Source organism: Hyperolius riggenbachi, chromosome 2, assembly GCF_040937935.1.
Source record: "Hyperolius riggenbachi isolate aHypRig1 chromosome 2, aHypRig1.pri, whole genome shotgun sequence".
NCBI classification, from domain to species: Eukaryota; Metazoa; Chordata; class Amphibia; order Anura; family Hyperoliidae; genus Hyperolius; species Hyperolius riggenbachi.
Window position 1 is genome coordinate 278,384,410 of NC_090647.1, and position 23,546 is coordinate 278,407,955.

The 23,546-nt window shown below is 41.9% G+C and overlaps 1 protein-coding gene across 9 annotated transcripts in view; it reads right to left on the bottom strand.

Moving 5' to 3' along the window:
* BRIP1 (BRCA1 interacting helicase 1) overlaps nucleotides 1-23,546 on the bottom strand; it is a 550,841-nt gene that overhangs the window by 338,070 nt on the left and 189,225 nt on the right. For all 9 annotated transcript variants that reach the window (XR_011026250.1, XM_068268746.1, XM_068268741.1 and 6 more), the window contains 3 exons: nucleotides 14,059-14,224; nucleotides 10,223-10,363; nucleotides 4,672-4,833 (listed from right to left, as the gene is read on the bottom strand). Coding sequence is in view for 8 of the 9 variants with exons in the window: in XM_068268746.1 (XP_068124847.1) it covers nucleotides 4,672-4,833; nucleotides 10,223-10,363; nucleotides 14,059-14,224 (469 nt within the window). In the remaining variant the exon portion in view is untranslated. The remainder of the gene's footprint in view (nucleotides 1-4,671; nucleotides 4,834-10,222; nucleotides 10,364-14,058; nucleotides 14,225-23,546) is intronic.

Here is a 23,546-nt window from a genome sequence, read left to right on the forward strand (position 1 = left end):
AGCCGCAGCTATCCGAAGTAGATGGGAGAGGTGCAGCTGAAGGGGACAGGAGTGAATGGTAAGCATCTCCTACCCATCCAGGTACTCTTGCACAGCCTTGTGGCCACGCCTGCCCAGGTCCCACGCTTCTTCAGTGATGTTTGCAAGGTCTTGGGGATAGGAGACTGAGCGAAGGCTTTGCTGGAGCACTGAACAGGGGCTTTGCTTAAGGTGGGAATTGGAGTATTCCTTGACTCAATCTATTTGTGGTGGTGGTCAGCAGGAACGTGGAATATGACACTATAATATCCATGTGTGTATATGTGTGCATTATACCATTTATTGTAGCATTTATAATGTTATATGACTATTTAAGACTTATATGGTAATATACCAGCATTGTAAATGCTAAGTTTAGCATTTGAAATGTTGGTAGGTCTCTTGGGTTCTGCAATTTTCAAAATAGCTCACAAGCTGAAAAACTGTGTGCACCCCTGGTTTACGGCATATCCTGGCACCCATTTTACTTCAACATCGTTTATATCTGGCACCGTTTTTTAAGCGCGATATATAATTTTTATTATATGCACACACAGTAAATCTATTAAATAATTGCATTTCTTGATGAGAAGATTTGCAATAACTGTCTTTACCTACCGTATATACTCGCAAGCAAGCCGAATTTTTGACCCCGCAAAAGTGGGCCAAAAGTTGGGGGGTCGGCTTGCTTGCGAGTCACGGGAAGCTGTAGGCAGAGCGGTTTCCATAGTAACGCCGATACACATCGCCGTTACAGGAAGCCGCTCTCCCTACAGCTTCCTGGCATCACGCAGCAGCCGCCGTGGAGCGAGCTGCTTTGATCTATTTACATGCCCGGGAGACGGAGAGGGGAATATTAGTGGCCGCACGGTAAGCAAATAGCAGCGGCGGCCGCGGGGGGGGGGGGGGGGGGGGGTGGTGGTGACTTGGCTGAGGCGGGGGGCACTATACCAGCTATACTGAGCACTATACTAGCTATACTGGGCAATATACCAGCTATACTGGGCAATATACTAGCTATACTGAGCACTATACTAGCTATACTGGGCAATATACTAGCTGTACTGGGGCACTATACTAGCTATACTGGGCACTAAACTAGCTATACTGAGCACTATACTAGCTATACTGGGGCACTATACTGAGCACTATACTGGGGCACTATACTGGGGCACTATACTGAGCACTATACTGGCTATACTGAGCACTATACTGGCTATACTGGGCAATATACTAGCTATACTGGGGCACTATACTAGCTATACTGGGCACTATACTAGCTATACTGGGCACTATAATAGCTATACTGGGCGCTATACTAGCTATACTGGGGCGCTATACTAGCTATAACGAGCACTATACTACCTATACTGTGCACTATACTGAGCACTACCTACCTATACTGAGCACTATACTGGGGCACTATACTAGCTATACTGGGCACTATATTAGCTATACTGAGCACTATACTAGCTATACTGGGCACTTTACTAGCTGTACTGGGCACTATACTAGCTATACTGGGCACTACCTACCCATACTGGGCACTATACTGACTATACTGGGACACACTGGGGGGGGGGGGGAAATCACACGGCCAGCATTTCCTACCCCTGGCTTATATGAGGGTCAATCATTTTTTCCTGTTTTTTCAGGAAAAAGTTGGGGGGTCGGCTTATATGCAGGTCGGCTTGCTTGCGAGTATATACGGTATTCCCTGCAACATGAAAGTTTGTAAACGTACCATTGGTGCACCTCTGATGCAATTTTGACTTTTATATTAACGTCTATTCGGCCAAAGGGCACATGCATTGCAGACGTATGCATGTGCAAGCGCATATAGTGATGTGAAAAACTATTTGCCCCCTTCCTGATTTCTTATTCTTTTGCATGTTTGTCACACTTAAATGTTTCTGCTCATCAAAAACCGTTAACTATTAGTCAAAGATAACATAATTGAACACAAAATGCAGTTTTAAATGATGTTTTTTATTATTTAGTGAGGAAAAAAAACTCCAAATCTACATGGCCCTGTGTGAAAAAGTGATTGCCCCCCTTGTTAAAAAATAACTTAACTGTGGTTTATCACACCTGAGTTCAATTTCTGTAGTCACCCCCAGGCCTGATTACTGCCACACCTGTTTCAATCAAGAAATCACTTAAATAGGAGCTGACACAGAGAAGTAGACCAAAAGCACCTCAAAAGCTAGACATCATGCCAAGATCCAAAGAAATTCAGGAACAAATGAGAACAAAAGTAATTGAGATCTATCAGTCTGGTAAAGGTTATAAAGCCATTTCTAAAACTTTGGGACTCCAGCGCACCACAGTGAGAGCCATTATCCACAAATGGCAAAAACATGGAACAGTGATGAACCTTCCCAGGAGTGTCCGGCCGACCAAAATTACCCCAAGAGAGCAGAGAAAACTCATCCGAGAGGCCACAAAAGAAACATCTAAAGAACTGCAGGCCTCACTTGCCTCAATTAAGGTCAGTGTTCACGACTCCACCATAAAAAAGAGACTGGGCAAAAACGGCCTGCATGGCAGATATCCAAGGCGCAAACCACTTTTAAGCAAAAAGAACATTAAGGCTCGTCTCAATTTTGCTAAAAAACATCTCAATGATTGCCAAGACTTTTGGGAAAATACCTTGTGGACCGACGAGACAAAAGTTGAACTTTTTGGAAGGTGCGTGTCCCGTTACATCTGGCGTAGAAGTAACACAGCATTTCAGCAAAAGAACATCATACCAACAGTAAAATATGATGGTGGTAGTGTGATGGTCTGGGGTTGTTTTGCTGCTTCAGGACATGGAAGGCTTGCTGTGATAGATGGAACCATGAATTCTACTGTCTACCAAAAAATCCTGAAGGAGAATGTCCGGCCATCTGTTCGTCAACTCAAGCTGAAGCGATCTTGGGTGCTGCAGCAGGACAATGACCCAAAACACACCAGAAAATCCACCTCTGAATGGCTGAAGAAAAACAAAATGAAGACTTTGGAGTGGCCTAGTCAAAGTCCTGACCTGAATCCTATTGAGATGTTGTGGCATGACCTTAAAAAGACGGTTCATGCTAGAAAACCCTCAAATAAAGCTGAATTACAACAATTCTGCAAAGATGAGTGGGCCAAAATTCCTCCAGAACGCTGTAAAAGACTATCGTTGCAAGTTATCGCAAACGCTTGATTGCAGTTATTGCTGCTAAGGGTGGCCCAACCACTTATTAGGTTTAGGGGGCAATTTCTTTTTCACACAGGGCCATGTAGGTTTTGAGTTTTTTTTCTCACTAAATAATAAAAACCATCATTTAAAACTGCATTTTGTGTTCAATTATGTTATCTTTGACTGATAGTTAACGGTTTTTGATGAGCAGAAACATTAAAGTTTGACAAACATGCAAAAGAATAAGAAATCAGGAAGGGGGCAAATAGTTTTTCACATCACTTTATATACCCTTCAGCCCATGGCATGAAGTGGTTAATGTAATATGCTGTATGCAGTGTGATTGAGATAGGATATGTCCTTATCTTATAAGATTTTGTTCAAGTGGCAGATGGCACCATCTGCAGCACGTGTCAAGCTCAAGGCCCGCGGGCCAAATGCGGGCAACCTTGCTATTTTATGTGGGCCCCGAAAAATGTGCATCATTGGGAGCAATAAAGAGAATGACAGCACACTGTCTTCCCTTTCAGAATGAGCACTCCGGTGACAGGCGTTTCTGGTTGAAACATTGTCAGATTGAGCCAGGGTGTTGCAACAATCCAAGGCACTCCCCATCGAAATTAGCATGGGATACCCTGCTGTGATACATACATGTATCAGAAAAAGGAGAGAGAAGAGAGCGCCTCTAGGGTGCAATACCTTTAATTCAGTTTGCAAATTGCAAAATAAATGCACGTACAAGATTGCATAAATTTGCAAGCATACCTCACTTGCTCAATGTTCCACTCCTCAGATGTCGACCGTGGCCAGCGGGGGACATCAACAAGGGTACGTGGTAGGTCGGGAGTCCAGGCAAGCTCCGTGTGCCGGGTTATAATGACGACGAGTTTTGACACGCCAGTGTGTCTTTCAAGTCAGGATCATACATGTGGCTGGTAAACATATACACCCTCGCGCCCCCCTCTCCCCCCCAACACCATCTCGGCACATAGCAGAGTAGCGCTGCGGTGCAGTGTTGTATTTACCTGCTTCAGCGCTGCATAAGGTCTTTAATCTGTTCTTCCCAGCAGCTGCACTGCACACTCTTGTGCTTCCATTTGTCCAGGTTCTCATCACAAGACATGCTTTCGGAGCCAAAGGTAAGCAGCATCGAGCATATGGCTGGCAGGAAGATCAGAGGAGATCCGTAGCAGCACTGGAGCAGGAAAATATTTCTCCACTGAACTACTCTGCAGGAAGGGGAGGAATAGGCCCCCTACAATCACTATAGTTACGCTAATTAGTTTGAGACTGTTGCCATCAAATCTTAATAATCAATTTGGCCCGTAACTTAGACTATATTTTACATTTTGGCCCCTTACGTGATTGAGTTTGACGCCCCTGATCCAGAGTTCTGTACTATGTTCTTTACTGAATAAGTGAAAAAATAAAGCAAAACAGCATTGTTTAAGAGCGTACCATTCCTTTCTCAACCTTTGTTCACTTACTTTATAAGATGGGAGAAAGCAAAGCACGCCATGGCTTATAGTCTGACACACTGACAGCAAAAGGGCACCAATTTCATCCTGAAAGTCAAATGTCTCTGTATGTTGAAATGTTGCACAAAGCTTTCGGCCTTTCGGACCAGCACCGATAGTGCCAACCCACACCTGTCACACAAATACACAACAGGGCAAAAAAATGTATAGTTAAAGGCAGACTCCACTTTGTGCATACAAAAGCATATTGTTCTGTCATTTACAATATTCCACTGTCACCCTTGAGTATCTACTAAAGCTACCTACAGACATAAGACAACTGATGCCCAATCTGGCAACTTTCAGTTTGGATAACAGTCAGATAGATTATTTATATCATGTCTGTAAATTCCATTTTAAACCATGATGGGATGAAGTTCAATCCTTGGTTAAAGCTCCTCTTTAAAGGAAACTTGTGTGCACCTGCAAGTAGCTGTATCTGTAGATTACAGAAGTTGAAACACATTTGTATTAATTTTGTCCATAAAACGATGCTGTAAAGTAGAGAACTTAAAGAGTAACTGTTAGCCCCAAAAATGAAATTTAAATCTCTATTGCAATGTTTTATTTACTATTTAAGTGAGCCAAAAAGGCAATGCAGAAGTTAAAAATCAATTATTTTTTTTACTATGTAGCCTTTTCCCCAAGCTCCGGACGCAAAGCCGCATATCAGATACTGATGAGCATGCAGAGCATGCCTATGTCTGCCCGACGCCCCTCTCCCCCCCAGGACCAGGTGCCGATATATTCGCACCACAAACAGCTGACCGCTCTGACACGGAGAGAGAGCGGCAGCACTTCCAGCACCGCCACCGCAGAGCAGCCGCCGCCGAGTCACATGTGAGAGAATCACATGTGAGAGAGATGCACGGCAGCGGCTGCTCTGCGGTGGCGGCGCTGGAAGTGCTCCCGCTCTCTCTCCGTGTCAGAGCGGTCAGCTGTTTGTGGTGCGAATATATCGGCACCTGGTCCTGGGGGGGAGAGGGGCGTCGGGCAGACATAGGCATGCTCTGCATGCTCATCAGTATCTGATATGCGGCTTTGCGTCCGGAGCTTGGGGAAAAGGCTACATAGTAAAAAAAATTGATTGATTTTTAACTTCTGCATTGCCTTTTTGGCTCACTTAAATAGTAAATAAAACATTGCAATAGAGATTTAAATTTCATTTTTGGGGCTAACAGTTACTCTTTAAAGAGACTCTGTAACAAAATTTTCAGCCTTAGCTCTTCTATCCTATAAGTTCCTTTGCCTGTTCTAATGTGCTCTGACTTACTGCAGCTTTTCCTAATTGCACAGTGGCTGTGTTATCTCTGTTATATGATCTAATCTGTTTTCTTCTGTCGGCACAGTCGTCGGGCTAAGGCTGGAATGTGTGGAATGTGCAGGGCTGCTTGTGATTGGTAGAAGCTATACACACCCCCTCCAGGCCCCCAGCAGGCTCTGTATGACTCACACACTCTGCTTATGTGAGCTTATCACAAGCTGGTTAGTTTGTTTGTAAACACTGCCTAAAACTGGCAATTACAAGCCAGATTTGCAGCAGAGAGTGGCAGAAACAGCACAGAGGGGCCCAGGAGAACATAATGAATAGAATTGTATGCTTTTTGCATACAGATTCTCTTTAATGGGTTTGCATTTCCTGAGCCAAAAGATCAAGTATTTTACTGGCTGAAGTCTGCACCTGACTGAAATAGTAGTGTGCCCACAACTCCCTCCCTTGTTTTACTACTGTTGCTCCATACAGTTCTCTATTTTTATTTTTTTCATAGAAGGGTATTTTCAGGATATTTCTACAGAGGTCCTAGTATACCCAAGCAGCTCTTCACTTCTTAGTAGGCATGAGCAGAAAATTCTCCTGACATTCAAATCTCCTGTGACCCAGGGAGTGGAAGCAGTGCTAGCAAATGAAAACCACTAGTTGATAATAAATTACTGCTTTTTAAATAAACTAAAAGCCAACTGGTATGCACAGAGTGGGCTTTTATTTGCCATCTGTACTGCTGTTCATCCATGCGTCTTGCGGTAAATAATATATATTTATATCTATCTTGTGTACCTATGTCCCTAGATACTGACATGCAGTTCACTTTCTAATTCGTTACTGGCTTTGGGTTTCAATAGTTAAAGAGAAACTCTGACCAAGAATTAAACTTTATCCCAATCAGTAGCTGATACCCCCTTTTACATGAGAAATCTATTCCTTTTCAAAAACAGACCATCAGGGGGCGCTATATGGCTGATATTATGGTGAAACCCCTCCCACAAGAAACTCTGAGGACCATGGTACTCCTGGCAGTTTCCTGTCTGTGAACCTTGTTGCATTGTGGGAAATAGCTGTTTACAGCTGTTTCCAACAGCCAAAAAAGCATGCAGCAGCTACATCACCTGCCAACAGTAAAAATGTCACCATGTACTAAATGTCAGAATGTAAATCAGGGATTTAAAAGATTTTACAATGGGCAAACACTGACTAAATCATTTATACATAATTATTGTAAAAATGAAGCACTTTTTTTATTACATTATTTTCACTGGAAATCCTCTTTAAGCAGTTGAGTCTGAAGATGTTCGTTGGTGATTGGCCATTTTAGAGATAAATAAATAAAGCGGCAGTTACCATGGTTGGTCATTTTTGACCAGATAAGGCAACAAGTCTCGGCTCATTCCTGACATGATGAAGCTGGCAGTGCCTGTATGGATTTCACATTTTTTAAAAATATTTTTAGGATTCATTCTTGAGTTTATACTATTAACTGAGCAGAGCATTAAGGAATTTACAGGCTTAGACATTCTCCTCTGTCATAACCAGTAGAAGATGGCTAGATTTGATATCATGAATATACAATCCCTTTTAAGTTCACATCCATTCACCCATCCATTATTCCTACCTTTTCTTCATCTCTTCATAGCCATTACTGAGCGCGCTCTAATTATGCTAGCTTCCTAGCTGATATCCTAATCCTTAGTCTTTAATAGATGCCGACAGAGATGTGTTCTAATTATTAACACTTGCCACACACTGGCAGACTTTTTCCCGACATGCCTAAAAGTTAGAACCCTCTCTGATCGACATCTAATCAGGGAGGGATCTATTACTGCCACACTGCACATTGATTTTTCATAGAGTTCAGCATTATTAAAAATCAATAGTACCGCAGCTCCCCCAGGTGTCCCAGCCCCCCACAAATACTGCTTCTTGGGGCCCTGCAGAGTGTTAGCACAGTGAATCGCACTCACCTGTCCGTGTGCCCAGTACTCACACCAGGTCACAAAGTATGGGCACCGGGAGTGGACAGAAGCATACAAGAGGGAGTGTGCTGGCCAGACAGTCGAGTGTGCTCTGCTGTGCTTATACTAGGGAGCAGTATTAGCAGGTGGAAAACCTGGGGGCCCAACACTGGCTGTAGCCCCCCCCCCCCCACATAGATACTGCCATGCCCCCTTTCAACCACCAAAGCCGCATCTTTTCCAATTTGTAATGTCGTTCATTTGCGTTCAGAAATCGATCAAAATTACGATAAAGTGGCATGTTGGGGCATCAATCCTCAGTATATTAAATCACCATGGTCGAATCTGTAGACATATTTCAGTGCAGTGGACCTTTATTCATTGACGTTAGAACTCAGGAAACAATGTAGTTTGGCCAGCTGGAAGAAGAATGCTTCACTGTTTGATCATCCAGCTTATCAGTGTGTCTGCAGAAAAATATTTTACTTGCTCATAGCAAGTGATAAAATGTTCCGCTTATTTTTCTAGATTTAGTGGTTGTTTCAACTAGTATATATATATATATAATTTTTGTGCATCTCCATTTGCTAATTCTTTTATCTCTGAAATCTGACAACGGTCTCCTGAACTCCCCACTAAATACAGCATATTGGGTCAGATTTATCAAAGCACCCCCAACAGTTTTTTCTTCTTAAACAGTTTGAACTGGTCTGTATGATAATAAGAAACTTCTTAAATGGGTTCTTCCGCGAATGAGGAAAAAAATAAAAAAAAGTAGTTTATGCATAAACTATTAAACAACCTTTTAAAATAGTGTAAAAAGTTTTTTTTTTAATGAGTGGTTTCATCAATACAACATGTATTGTAAATAGTGACGTATGAAGGACTGGGAGGCTAATCCATTTGTTAGGGGTGTTTTTTTTTTACTTTCTTTTCACAACCATAACTCCTGCCTAAGTAGATTTCAGTGGTATAACCCACTTCTAGCAGGAATCGCTGTTATAGCCCTAATGGCTTAGCTCTGCTGAGCTGCTGAATGTGTGTTTACATTGTTGCTAGGAAACCAGAGGCCATGCAGAGACTCGTTTGTGAAAAAGAGTCATAAGGTGCTGGGAGAATGAATCGGTCCCATCTACACCATATGGTTCTTCGTCAGATTCGACTCAATTTGATTTGATTAATTGATTTGAGTCAATCTGACATGTCCGATTCATGATTTGATTTAATTCGATTCAAATTGAATCGAATCATGAATCATGTCAGATTGAATTACATCAAATCAATGAATCAAATTAAATTGAATCGAATCTGACGAAGAACCATATGGTGTAGATGGGACCGATTCATTCTCCCAGCACCTTATGACTCTTTTTCACAAACCAGTCTCTGCATGGCCTCTGGTTTCCTAGCAACAATATAAACACATATTCAGCAGCTCAGCAGAGCTAAGCCCTTAGGGTTATAACAGCGATTCCTGCTAGAAGTGGGTTATACCACTGAAAACTACTTAGGCAGGAGTTATGTTTGTGAAAAGAAAGTAAAAAAAACACCACCCCTAACAAATGGATTAGCCTCCCAGCTGTCATCCGTCACTATTTACAATACATGTTGTATTGATGAAACCATTCATTTTTTTAGACTTTTTACACTATTTCAGAAGGATGTTTAATAGTTTATGCATAAACCACTTTTTATTTTTTCCTCATTCGCGAAAGAACCCCTTTAAATCCTACTTAATAGCGTCAGTTTAGCGTGAATTTCTAAAACTGCTCTACAGTTAAGAAAACTGCAAATCCATCCCCAAACTGCCGCAGATGAAACTGTATTATTTAGTGATTTCTTAAAATATCTGAGACTGTTCTGCACAAATTTCTAAAAACCTACCAATATTTTGTCTCAGACACTCTTGATAAATGTCCCCTAGTGAACCTTGATATGCAAAACATAATGCAGTGGAATGGAAGCTCTGAAAACATGAAGTCCAATTTATTTTAAGATTTTTCATGCTGCCGATAAACAAACTATGGAGTTAAATCCACATTCAAATATTGCAGTTTTTCATCTATGTCTATTTAACATATGTAACAAGTCTCAGACAGGGTATCCTCCTGAAAGACAAACCTTGCAAGTACAAGCACATTAAGCTCTAGGCAGTCTTCTGAAGCTAAGCTTTGCATTAACACTTGTGCTCTTTCCAGGCAGCTTCCGCTCTAACTTTCTGTTAATGTGCAGCAACATCCTTGTGTGCTAACCAAAGTACTGACAAAGGCAAGGTGTAAAGAAAGTGGCTCACCTGGGATTTATGAATAACATGATTTGCCTCCAGCTGAATAGCAAACTTCACACCTAGTTCAGAAGAAAACGATCCCATTGGAGACAAGGTGCCTGATGTCAGGACAATTGTGCGAACATTGCCACTTAGATCAGAAAAAGCCTAAAATAACAAAAGAAGAGAAACACGCTTTATTACACGCAACCCTTAAATGTGCAGAGACACATCTCTGTTATTGTCTTATGCACATGTGTTTGCTAAAGTGAGCATGACATGAAAAAAACACGATAGCAACAACACAAACACAGTACACCAAGCTACTAAAGCTGGCCACTAACGGTCCAATTTCTAGCGAAAAATCGTTCGAGCGATCAGAAATTCTGATCGGATTGGTTGTAAATGATTTCCATTGGTGGACACAATCGATTATGAACGAGTGAAAAAAATGTCGCCCGAATGAATTTTCGTCAAACGAAAATTTGGATTTTCTTGGTGGTCGTGATGGATAGGAAGCAAAGATTGGTTAGTTGATGGTGTAGTGAACGATTTTTCGTCCGATCAGAATTTCTGATCGCTCGAACGATTTTTCGCTAGAAATTAGACTGTTAGTGGCCAGCTTTAGTGTTTCCTACTTTGGTCAAAGCTATAGTATAGTTAGGAACAAACAAGATACTGTAAAATGTTACCTTTTGAAAGCTAACCCCAAAAAGGGTTTCATAATGCAAACTTTTAGGGAGCTTGACCCCTTCTTCAGGCATATTTATTTTTGTGTATACAGCAAGCCTGAATCAGAGAGAGAGCGAGTGATTGAGCGTGTGTGTGAGAGAGAGAGAAAGAGACGCACACAGACTGTGTGGGACACTATGATACTTCCGCTTACACATTTATTTTAATTCATAAAGAGTTTGGCCATGCCAAAGGCTTACGATCTAGAGCATACATGTCAAACTCCGTCCCGCAGGCCAAATCTGGCCCTCATAGCCAATAAATTCGTCCCTCAAGTGCTTTCCCCACTTTGCATTATGTTTGGCCCACTGTAGACCACCAGGGAAGCTATACTGGAGGTGAAGCCCTAGAACACCAGGAAAGCCATAAGGGGGAGTTAGGGGGAAAGCAATAGGCACCAGGGAACTGTATAGGGGAGGGTGGGGGCCACTAGATACCAGGAAACTGTATAGGGGTTGGAGGGGAGCCATTAGACACCAGGAAACTTTATAAGGGAGGAAGGTGGCCATTAGACATTGAGGTTGGCCCGCGACTTGGTTCCAGTGTTCAATTTTGGCCCACTCTGTATTTGAGTTTGACACCCCTGATCTAAAGGGAGAATGTGTAGGTAGGGGACCACTGAATGGGTGCTCAGCAGAGAGGACAAGGATATTGGTGAGGGAGTGTAGGCCCGGGTAAAGGGATACATTTTGAGGGCTTGCTTGAAAGTGTTGAAGGAGGGGACTAACATAAGCCAGAACACGGGTACTAGTTCCTTAAAAGCTTGCATAATAGACTTTTTACACAAGACACAGTGTACAGATATTAGTTTTACAATATCTTGTTTTTTAATAAATACATACTTTTCATGGCTAATAAAGTTGATTTTTTTTTATGCCAGACAAAACATTTAGGCCCCGTTCACACTGCACACGTTGCAAAGCGTGCAGGAGGCAGACACGCACGACATCAGAAAGTACATAGACTGCACTGTCTGATGTTCACACTGCATGCGTTCTGGACCAGTGCGGTCCGCGAACCCACGCTGCACGCATTTTTTAACAAAACGTGCGGCTTTCAGTGAATGGGATCAGCCACGCAACGCATACAAACGCAGATGGCGTGCATTCGTACGCGTTGCGTTCCGAATGCACGTCCTTCCGCGTTTCATGATGTGAACCTGGCCTTAAGGTGATAGAAATGCACTAGAGTTTTTTTTAGAAATATTAATTAATTCCAATAAAATATAACTGAAAATGTATGAAACAGGAAGAACATAAACACAGTCTTTGATTACGACTAGGGATGGTCAATGAAATGCAGGTAATTCTGAACAAGGCTTCATTTTCTGACCCTACCATGTATGCTAGGGCGCCAGGTTAGACCAGGTTTCACTAGGTGCAGCTGTCCAGTTTTTGCCAAGAGTCTTTACAACACACGTTGTAAAGTTGTAAAGATTCTTTATCTAAGTTAAAGGGATACTGTAAGGGGGTCGGGGGAAATGAGATGAACTTACTTACCCGGGGCTTCTAACAGTCCCCCGCAGACATCCTGTGCATGCGCAGCCACTCACCGATGCTCCGGCCCCGCCTCCGGTTCACTTCTAGAATTTCAGACTTTAAAGTCTGAAAACCACTGTGCCTGCATTGCTGTGTCCTCACTCCCGTTGATGTCACCAGGAGCATACAGCGCAGACACAGTCCATACTGGGCCTGCGTAGGTACGCTCCTGGTGACATCAGCGGGATTGAGGACACGGCAACGCAGGCACAGTGGTTTTCAGACTTTAAAGTCTGAAATTCCAGAAGTGAACTGGAGGCGGGGCCGGAGCATCGGTGAGTGGCTGTGCGGGCACAAGATGTCTGCGGGGGACCATTAGAAGCTCTGGGTAAGTTCAACTCATTTTCCCCCGACCCCCTTACTGTATCCCTTTAAAGCAGCCTTTCTGTCAGCTCAAATAATTCTGCCCATTTTTCTCTGGTCAGTGATCAACTATGGCTTTTCCATCTACAAAAAAATGTTATTCCCTGAATGTGCTTAATTTTCATAGCATTCTAAGGAACACAGAAGATCAGCAGTTACAGAAATACTTAGACCACCCATATGCTACAACCAATCTTGGCGCAAATGTTTCCAGATTTCAATTCTGCCACAATTATTTTTACCTATTACCCAAAGGATCTAGTTTAAACTCCTCAATCTATCGCACAAAGCTCTATATAAGTTGTCACCTCCATACATTTCCTCATTAATATCCAGATACCCTCCCACACAGAACCTTCGCTGCTCCCTGGAGATCTTCTTGGTCTCTAGCTTGGTCACTTCCTCTCATTCCCGCATACAGGACTTCTCACGAGCATCACCTCCCACAGCCAGTCCGTCATGCTCTAAACCTGGAAACCTTCCAAAATACTCTCAAAACACACCTGTCTGTACATGCCTAGAATTTGCAATAGGTAACATCACTGTCTCATCCGCTAGCCCCTGTGTCTGCTTCCCCAATGTCTCCAATCCACTACCCTCTAGACCAGGTATGTCAAACCGGTCCTACAAGGGCCGAGATCCTCACACATTTTTGATACAGCTCAAATGAATTGATGGGTCTGAATCAGGAAAGGTGTGGTCCATCAGGTAGAACACATTCCTTTCTTTCTCAGTCCATCCTAAACACTGGCATGGATCTGGCCCTCCAGGCCTGGAGTTCGACACCTGTGCTCTAGAGTAGACTGTAAGCTTGGATGGAAAGGGACCTTCTCCTCGTGTCTCTGCTGCAAATTATCATATGAATATGTATTGGTGATGACTCAAACTACACATCAACTATGTATGTATTTGAACGTGTACTGCTGACTGTCCTGATTGTATGAGTTTTGAACTTTTCATGTATCTATGCTCCCCACTATTTGTTTTCGTAATAAGTAAAGTGTTAAGAAATATGTTGGCACTATATAAATAATTATTTATTTTCCCCTATTCTGGTTTTTGATGTGATCAACTTATGCTCCAGCCCTGTATTTCACGATTATATACAGTGAGTTGCTGAAATCTGTTTGGTGTATTAGGTATTTACAGGAGTATATGCTCCTAATACTGTACTGAGTGAAGGTATATGCTGACAGCCTAAAACACAATTACAAATGAAGTAAAGTGTACCACAGCAGGGTTCAGACACCAGAAATTCAGTGTGTAAACCAGGGTCTTCTGACGAGCGTTTCTCCGATTTCTCGGTTTTGCAAAGAAGCCGTTCTCATCGATACTATCTTGCTTGTTTGTCCACATGTAACTTTGTTGCAGGGCCACTCTGTAATCTTCTGCAAATCTGAAAAAAAAATGTTATAGAACAAGCGAACATATTAACCCTCCTGGCGGTCAATTTTTTTTGCCAAAATGGCAAAAATCCTTTTTTTTTTAATTTTTTTTTTTGTGTTTCATGTAAAGCTACCAGAGTGGTAGCTACATGAAACACCACTAGAGGGCGCATGTGTCCCTCTAGTGCGATCGTCGCCGGCATCAATAGCAAACAGGGGAACGCGTATATAACGCGCTCCCCTGTTTGGCTTCTCCTGTCGCCATGGCGACGATCGGAATGACGTCATATAGCGCTGCCCGGAACTCATTGGTCCGGGCAGCGCAGGGCTCTGGCGGGGCCCTCTTGCGCCGCTGCGTACGGGCGATCGCCGCAGAGCGGCGGCGATCAAGCTGTACGCGCGGCTAGCAAAGTGCTAGCTGCGCGTACAGCATTTTAAATGGAGCAAATCGCTCCACCAGGGACTGAGATATCTTCCTGCGCGGCATAGCCCGAGCTCAGCTCGGGCTTACCGCCAGGAAGGTTAACAGTTTACAAACCTGGGTCAGTGCCCCCCCCCAAATTCAGGCAATACAGGTATTGCTGCCTACTAAATTAGGCTTCTTTTACTGCAAATTTCAATTCCGATTTTCACTGGATGCTAGCAACACAAGAAGAAGAAACGCAGCAGGCAAGACATCTTTCTTAATCACAGCAAAAATTGGAATTGCATGTAAAATTGCATCGGAATCACATTTAGTGTAAAAGCCCTTACACCATTCTTTCCCCAGAATTTAAGCTCCAGCTATTGCCGATGCCCAAATTACTCAGTGAGTGCAGCTATAACCGTGATTCCCATTATGGCCTTTCGCGGCCCCCAAATTGCGTGTCCTGTGCCATGCCCAACTCGTGTGGTCACATTGGGGAGGGGGCAAGACAGGGGAGAAATATGATAGGAGGTGGGTGGAGCAAACCACAGAAACACTGTCTTCAACGTATGGTAGCCAAGGAAGAAAAATTATTTAGTTAAAGGAATACTATCGATACCCAAGTGTTCTAAAATGACAATGTACAAATAATGTCTAAGTAGCTGTGTAAACATTTTCCTACTTTTCATGTTAAATATCAGAGGCAAAAGCTGTAATTTATTGAGGGTAGGATTTAGCTATATTGGGACAAATCAATTGCAGAAGGGGTGTCTGCTTTAACGCACAGCCAGAGTTGCATATCAGACTACAGAAAGCAAATATCAAACATATCAAACTCTGAAAGCAAAAACAATATGAAAAAGCTGTGACAATTAGTTACATTTCCTCTGCTCTCTTCAGACACTTCAGTCAGAAACAGAGCTCCCAACAGCTGCAGCTCCTGTGTCCTGTCTCTCTCTGTCACACACAGAGCTACACATAGAGTTAACTGATCAAGTGTGAGGGGAATTTCTCCTCTCCTCATGGCTCAGTCAGCCGTCATTTTTGGCGTCAGTAAACTTTGAATGTATTTTGCTAACAGTAAACAAAGAAGTTGCTACTAAAATGTATACACCAGTACTTAGCAGCACTTCCCAAACAATTCCTGTGTCAATTGAAAAAAATATGTGAATCGATAGTATTCCTTTAAGCAAGTATGCATTTTCAATATAAGCATTACCCCAGACAATCAGACTGATTGCTAATTTAGATTGCTCAGTGTATTGCCACCAAAATACAGGGTGGGCCATTTATATGGATACACCTTAATATGGCCATTTATATAGATACACCATTTTGATGTGAATGGTGAAGTTAACAAACAAAACCACCGCTATTGGTCTGACACTAACCCACATTGGACAGATCCCGCCAAGACTGTTGGAACAAAAAAATGGTGGTATATGGGGGGTATCCATAGATAAGGTATAGCCATATAAATGGCCCACCCTGTAGACTGTCATCTGCAGACCATATTTAAATCAATGTTAGTGTAAAGTGGCAAACGTTTTGAAGAAAACACGGCTAGCATATTGAATGACAGGGCATGCAGGAGCAACAGTACCAACTTCCGGCTCTGCAAAAAAATGCATCAATTCCCGTGCCTAGCTGAGCACACACATTTATAGACTATTTATAGACATTAGTTGGGCATTCACGTATGTTATTTATGGGTGTGGGAAGGAAGGCACTCACACACATACTTACGACAGGCTTATTTGTGTGGGAAGCAATAACAGCCAGACGTGGCTTTCCAACATGCAGGATTACTATTTCCCTAAAGATCTATCAGCCTGCAGCCATCTGCAGCTACCCAAAGAAATTATATCATGTTTGGTTGGATCAAATGGCTGTCACCTCATGTCTAAGTCCATTTCAATTAAAAATTGCGTATAAAGCTTAACACTTACATTAGACAGACACTAATATAAGTCTCAAAACAGAGATAAATTGGTTTTTCCTATAAAAGTATATCAACCCAGAATTATACCCATGAAAATATTGTTGTCTTTAGGGAAAATAAAGAAAATTATTCATTTAAACAGAAATGTTTAGTTAAGTGTATTAATAGGTTGGAGGTTTAGTTAACGATTACTTTAAATTGGTGTAGTAGGAGATTTTTTTTAAACCTTATCAATAAAATACAAGGAGATTGATATTACCTTTTTACCTACTTTTTAGTAAAAGTTAATAGGACATGCCCCATTGTCTTATGCACATGCAGACAATAGTATAGCCAATTTAGTACTAGTGTATGTAGAGTATTAGAATAGGTACTATAACATACAGTATATGATGCACTGGAAGGTGACAGCGCGAAGGTAACTAACTACTAATGTAACACCTGCAGCACAGTATTTATTTGTTACTCATTTTGTCAGACATAAGGTCTGATTTACAAATGTTTGAGAACACTAGAGAGCATAAGTAGTAGAGGGAACAAGGACTAAATTTGTTACCAGACAGGAAATGTTTGCAACCACTGCCTGAGTCATATCAGAACATTGTGCTGAAAGATGAATTGGAGGTTGTGCAACTGCTTTATCTGGAGCAACTATAGGGGTATAGTCACAAAAAAAGGCAGTAAACCTAACATGTACAGCCAAGCACACAATGGGTTTGATTCACAAATAGCATGCCTTATCAGAGTAGCATAGCAAACTTTTGCCTGCTAATTGGCAATAACGAGAGCTCCACTCGTCCTGCCCTGAGCCTCTGCGGGTTCGTAGCGCTCGCTATGCTACTCTGATAAGGCTTGTTAACTTTGATAAGGCATGCTATTTGTCTTAGTGAATCAAGCCCATTAGGTTTAAGTTTTCACTTAAAACATGCAACACTTACATTAGTTGTATAGCAGGCAAAATAAGCTTGCATGTATAAAGTGAGTTCAGCTATTTGAATAACTCATTTTATACAATATGTAAACCTGGTAAACATTGGGGTTGATTCACAAAGCCGTGCTAACTCATAGCATGGGCGTGCTATGCTGAGTGCAAGGTTTACTGCGCATAAGAATGTACGCGCGCTATAACAAACGTTACTGGGTACATTAAAATATAAATACACCAGTTATGAATAAAATGCAATGGCAGCTTTCAGAGCAAATACAACTGTACTTTGGGAACTTGTAATTTCTAAATGAATAATAATACTTATGCACAAAAGCAAATATAATAACTGTATGGGATATAAAAAGTAGGAAAACACATTTTTATTGAATAGTGTGTCAGAGTTAAATATCGCTTTAAGATTCCCTTTAATCCTCTGGAATGGGCTGCCATTCTGCAACTCAGATGAACTAGACAAATTATTAATCCTCCCCATTGACCAATAAGACGTTCATAAAAGACTTAAAGGAATACTATCTATTCACATATTTTTTTCAATTGACACAGGAATTGTTTTGGAAGTGCTGCTAAGTACTGGTGTATACATTTTAGTAGCAACTTCTTTGTTTACTGTTAGCAAAATACATTCAAAGTTTACTGACGCCAAAACTGACGGCTGACTGAGCCATGAGGAGAGGGGAAATTCCCCTCACACTTGATCAGTTAACTCTATGTGTAACTCTGTGTGTGACAGAGAGAGACGGGACACAGGAGCTGCAGCTGTTGGGAGCTCTGTTTCTGACTGAAGTGTCTGAAGAGAGCAGAGGAAATGTAACAGTTTTTTATTTCAGAGTTTGATGTTTGATATTTGCTTTCTGTAGTCTGATATGCAACTCTGGCTGTGCATTGAAGCAGACACCCCTTCTGCAATTGATTTGTCCCAATATAGCTAAATCCTACCCTCAATAAATTACAGTTTTTGCCACTGATATTTATCCATGAAAAGTAGGAAAATGTTTACACAGCTACTTAGACATTATTTGCACACTGTCATTTTTGGAACACTTGGGTATCGATAGTATTCCTTTAAATGCGAATAAAATTAGTATTATTTTTTTCACATCTAAAACATCAGCTTATTTAAAGAGACACTGAAGCGAAAAAAAAATGATGATATTATGATTTGTATATGTAGCACAGCTAAGAAATAAAACATTAAAGAGAATCTGTATTGTTAAATTCGCACAAAAGTAAACATACCAGTGCGTTAGGGGACATCTCCTATTACCCTCTTACACAATTTAGCCGCTCCTCGCCGCATTAAAAGTGGTTAAAAACAGTTTTAAAAAGATTGTTTATAAACAAACAAAATGGCCACCAAAACAGGAAGTAGGTTGATGTACAGTATGTCCACACATAGAAAATACATCCATACACAAGCAGGCTGTATACAGCCTTCCTTTTGAATCTCAAGAGATCATTTGTGTGTTTCTTTCCCCCTGTTCTCATGCACTGAAGTTTCAGGCTGCTTGTTTCTTCCTGCAAACAGCTTTGCCCTTGTCTGTAATTCTTCAGTATGTGAAAGCCCAGCCAGCTCAGAGGACGATTTATCCAGCTTGTAAAAGATAAGAGAAGAGAGAAGCTGCTCTAATCCTAAATAACACACAGGCAGTGTGCACAGAGGTGCCTGGAAGGAGGAGTTCATAGCAGAACCACAACACTGAAGAACTTGGCAGCCTTCCAGACACAGGCTGACAAGTCTGACAAGAGAGAGATAAGTTGATTTATTACAGAGATGGTGATAGTAGAACGTGCTGCAGTAAGCCAGAACACATTAGAATAGCTTTTTGAACTTGTAGGATGATAAAAAACAGGATGCAATTTTTGTTACGGAGTCTCTTTAAGATCAGATACATCAGTGTAATTGTTTCAAGTACAGGAAGAGTTGAGAAACTCCAGTTGTTATCTCTATGCAAACAAGCTATTAAGCTCTCTGACTAAGTTAGTGGTGGAGAGGGCTGTTATCTGACTTTTATTATCTCAACTGTTCCTGGACTATTTACTTTTTCTCTGCTAGAGGAGAGGTCATTACTTCACAGACAGCTCTGAAATACTCATTTTGAATGCTGAGTGTTGTGTAATCTGCACATATTATAGAATGATGCAATGTTAGAAAAAACACTATATACCTGAAAATAAAAGTATGAGAATATTTTATTTGCTGCTAATCTAGTAATTATTCATAGTACACAACCAATTCACTATATCATATTTTTTTTCACTTAAGTGTCTCTTTAAAATATATTAAAACGGTTATTGACACTTAGACTGCCAGTAATGTTTGAATTTATTTTTTTCATTGTTTTGCCAATTGTCCAAGCTGAAAGGAGAAAGTATCAGAGTTAAATGAAATGTACCCCTGAATGCATGTGTTTGGACCCCGAACCACATGGTCATGAATTTGAACACAAACACTACTAAACCCCTCTACACGTCTGAATCACAGGAAAATGAGGGGGAAAACTGCCTATAGACTTCTGTGGCAGACAGAAGTAGTTTTGTACTAAAACGCCTTTAGATGTCCATGGTGTATAGATGGACAAACACAGAAACACCCATAGACCTCCGTGACAATCTAAGGGTTAAAATTACAGAAAAACTCCAAAACAGACATAAAAGATGAAGCAGTATTAAGGTAAGAAACAGCAAAAAGGTTTAACTGTGAAAAGGGTAAAGAAAAGGCCTTTAATGACAACAGGTATCTGGAAAAAAAGGGGTAAAAAGTGCAGGGTATAATTACAAAGAAAAAAAGAGGAACTGCCAATCACACCATTGTTGCAAAAGGGAAGTGCTACAATGTAATTCTGCACTGCAGGGCATGTTCTATCATTTAGAACTGCAGTACATGCTCTACCTTTATTGACAAGACGTCTTTGAAAGAAAAAAGTGCAGATTAGATTCTCACAGGAAAAAAACAAAAAACAGAAAGCTGCAGAACATTCATCAAGCTACTTGATGCAACAGTGAAGGCAAGAATGGTAGCTTGAATTACAATATTTTTTTAGTTTTTCACATAAAAGTACTCTCTGTTCTGGAAATTGTTCTCCAAGTGCACCTCATGAATCCTTGGCCACTTCCTGTGGACTGATTCGCTGTAGCAGAATGACAAGACATTGAGTCGGCATAAGTCCTTTATGTGTACAATGAATCACGAGTGGGCATAGAGTTGTTTCAGGATTGCTTGCGAGGTAAAATGTAAAAGAAGTCTTCTGTCACACTCATAACTGCCAACAAATTAACCAGCTGAGCGGTCTGGACGAGCTCAGCTCGTCCAACACCGCCAGCGGCTGCCGCTCAGGCCCTGCTGGGCCGATTTTGATGAAATAAAAAGCAGCACACGCAGCCGGCACTTTGCCAGCCGCGTGTGCTGCCTGATCGCCGCCGCTCTGCGGCGATTCGCCGCGAGCAGCGGCGAAAGAGGGCCCCCCTAGCCGCCTGAGCCCTGCGCAGCCGGAACAAAAAGTTCCGGCCAGCGCTAAGGGCTGGATCGGAGGCGGCTGACGTCAGGACGTCGGCTGACGTCGATGACGTCACTCCGCTCGTCGCTATGGCGACGATATAAGCAAAACAAGGAAGGCCGCTCATTGCGGCCTTCCTTGTTTATTATGGGCGCCGGAGGCGATCGGAAGATCGCCTCCGGAGCGCCCTCTAGTGGGCTTTCATGCAGCCAACTTTCAGTTGGCTGCATGAAATAGTTTTTTTTTTATTTAAAAAAAACCCTCCCGCAGCCACCCTGGCGATTTAATCAGAACGCCAGGGTGGTTAAGCATGTGACCTTGACCTTTATCAATAGGAACTTACACAGTGGCCCCAAAGACGCAGGAGGGAATTTTTTTGTAATTTTCATTCTTTTGGCTTGAAAGTCCAGACAGGCACTTTCTGCATCTAAGGACTCTGGTTTCCTTTAGGGCTGGTTTCTACTGAGCAGGCATGTATCTTGTGGAACGCACGCCAGTACTTGCAGGAATGTTGGTATGCATCCCAATCTCTCTCTGTAGCCATCCCATGCAGGGCTATATGGATTGAGATATGTACCACGGTAATATGCAGCATGCTGTCCAAAACAGACCAGCATGCAATTTGGACAGTAAGCCTATTGACTGAACAGGCAGTGTTTCCCCATCTGGCTCGCATGTGGGAAAAAACTGCGGATTCCGCACAAGTGGAAACAGGCCATTAAACAAATACAACAAGTAGCAGAAATAAACTGCCCTTCTGCAAACACGCCATTGCCAACACCTTGATTTCCTCCATTGTAGATTTTGTTTTCATCCTTAAAGGAATACTGTAGGGGGGTCGGGGGAAAATGAGTTAAATTTACCCGGGGCTTCTAATGGTCCTCCACAGACATCCTGTGCCGGCGCAGCCACTCACCGATGCTCCAGCCCCGCCTCCAGTTCATTTCTGGAATTTCAGACTTTAAAGTCTGAAAAGCACTGCACCTGCGTTGCCGTGTCCTCGCTCCCGCTGATGTCACCAGGAGAGTACTGCGCAGGCCCAGTATGATCTGTGCCTGCGCAGTACGCTCCTGGTGACATCAGCGGGAGCGAGGCCATGGCAACTCCATGGCAATTCCATGGTGGATACACATTGCAACAACATTTGCAGAGACGAAGAAAATAGCCATCTCACTGATCACCTTGAGGGAAGGTCAATGAGATGTTAATGATTCTAGTTTGCAAGCAAATTTAATGCATATTACATGCAACTTAGCACTGAACTAAACAAAAGCATCAGGAAGTGCCTTTGATAGACCCAATAGCAAGCAACATAAAATCTGCATACAAGCCATGATTATTTAAAACTCATTGACCATCTCTAATCACCTCTATCCATAAGATTACAACCACTGACAGAAGACGAAAACAGAAATGATCATTTTATTACAATGCACATGCCAAGAGTGGGGAAAAATAAGGAGGTAACAATTGTCTATACATTTTGAGGTGATAACAAATATGTTGATTTTATGCAAATACATGCTGCTGTCAATGGACCAATCAAAAGCAGTAGCTGATGAGTCTGATTGGTCTAATTTCAAGCTGAATAAATTTGCATAATATTTACATAAAGGCTAGTTAGGCAATTGGTAGAGGGAGGGTTAGTGTGCAGTCATTAGTATCTATTAAGAGTGAAGGAAAAATGGCTGGTGAACCAGTGACAGGACATGGGCGTGCACAGCTAGCTTAACTGGTCTGAGTGCTGGGTGAGAGTATATAGGTAAAATACTGGTCTCAACATTCTAGTATGAGATTTGTCAAGTTTTCTGCATCAAGATTTTCAGTGCTCAAGGCTATATACTGTGTATTGTGCTGTGGAAAATGTTTCTGCCACATAAACACAAAGTAAATAAATAAAATGTAAATAATAATACCCTCCCTTCCCTTAAAGTACACTTACATTGTACCACCTAAGGCCCTTTATACTCACCTCTAACCTCACCACCATTTGCGCCCCAATACCAAGAACCACTGCAACATTCTCACAACACCCCCCTCCCAACCGTTTCACCCCTTGAAATCATAACCCCCTACTGCTTAATATACAGTAGTTGAGGGAAGTCCATGGCTGTGATCTGTTTTAGTTGCTTCTGCCTCCTTATGGCTTTGCATTATGACTAAGAATTGTTTCATGAAGAACATCTTCCATGCAAACCTCTTAGAACAACATTTAATTATGTTACAGCAGTCTAGAACATATGTTGAATTTTTTTTTTTTATTTTTTTTTTACACGTCTTCTCTATTGTGAAGAAAAACAAAAGTTTGCTTTCCTAAAACAGAAAGAATTTGCGATAATTCAGGTTGGAGTGAGCTTGAGATGTCTCCCAGGCACCACTGCTGAATATATGCAAATTAACCAGACTAACCAGCAAGCTCATGGTGACCTAGAACTCATTGGAGTGTGTAAGGGACTACAATGGTCCTAAAAGCCCCCTTACTAAGATGTTAAGAAAAATAAAAGTTTGCTTCCCTAAAACAGAAAGAATTTGCGATAATTCA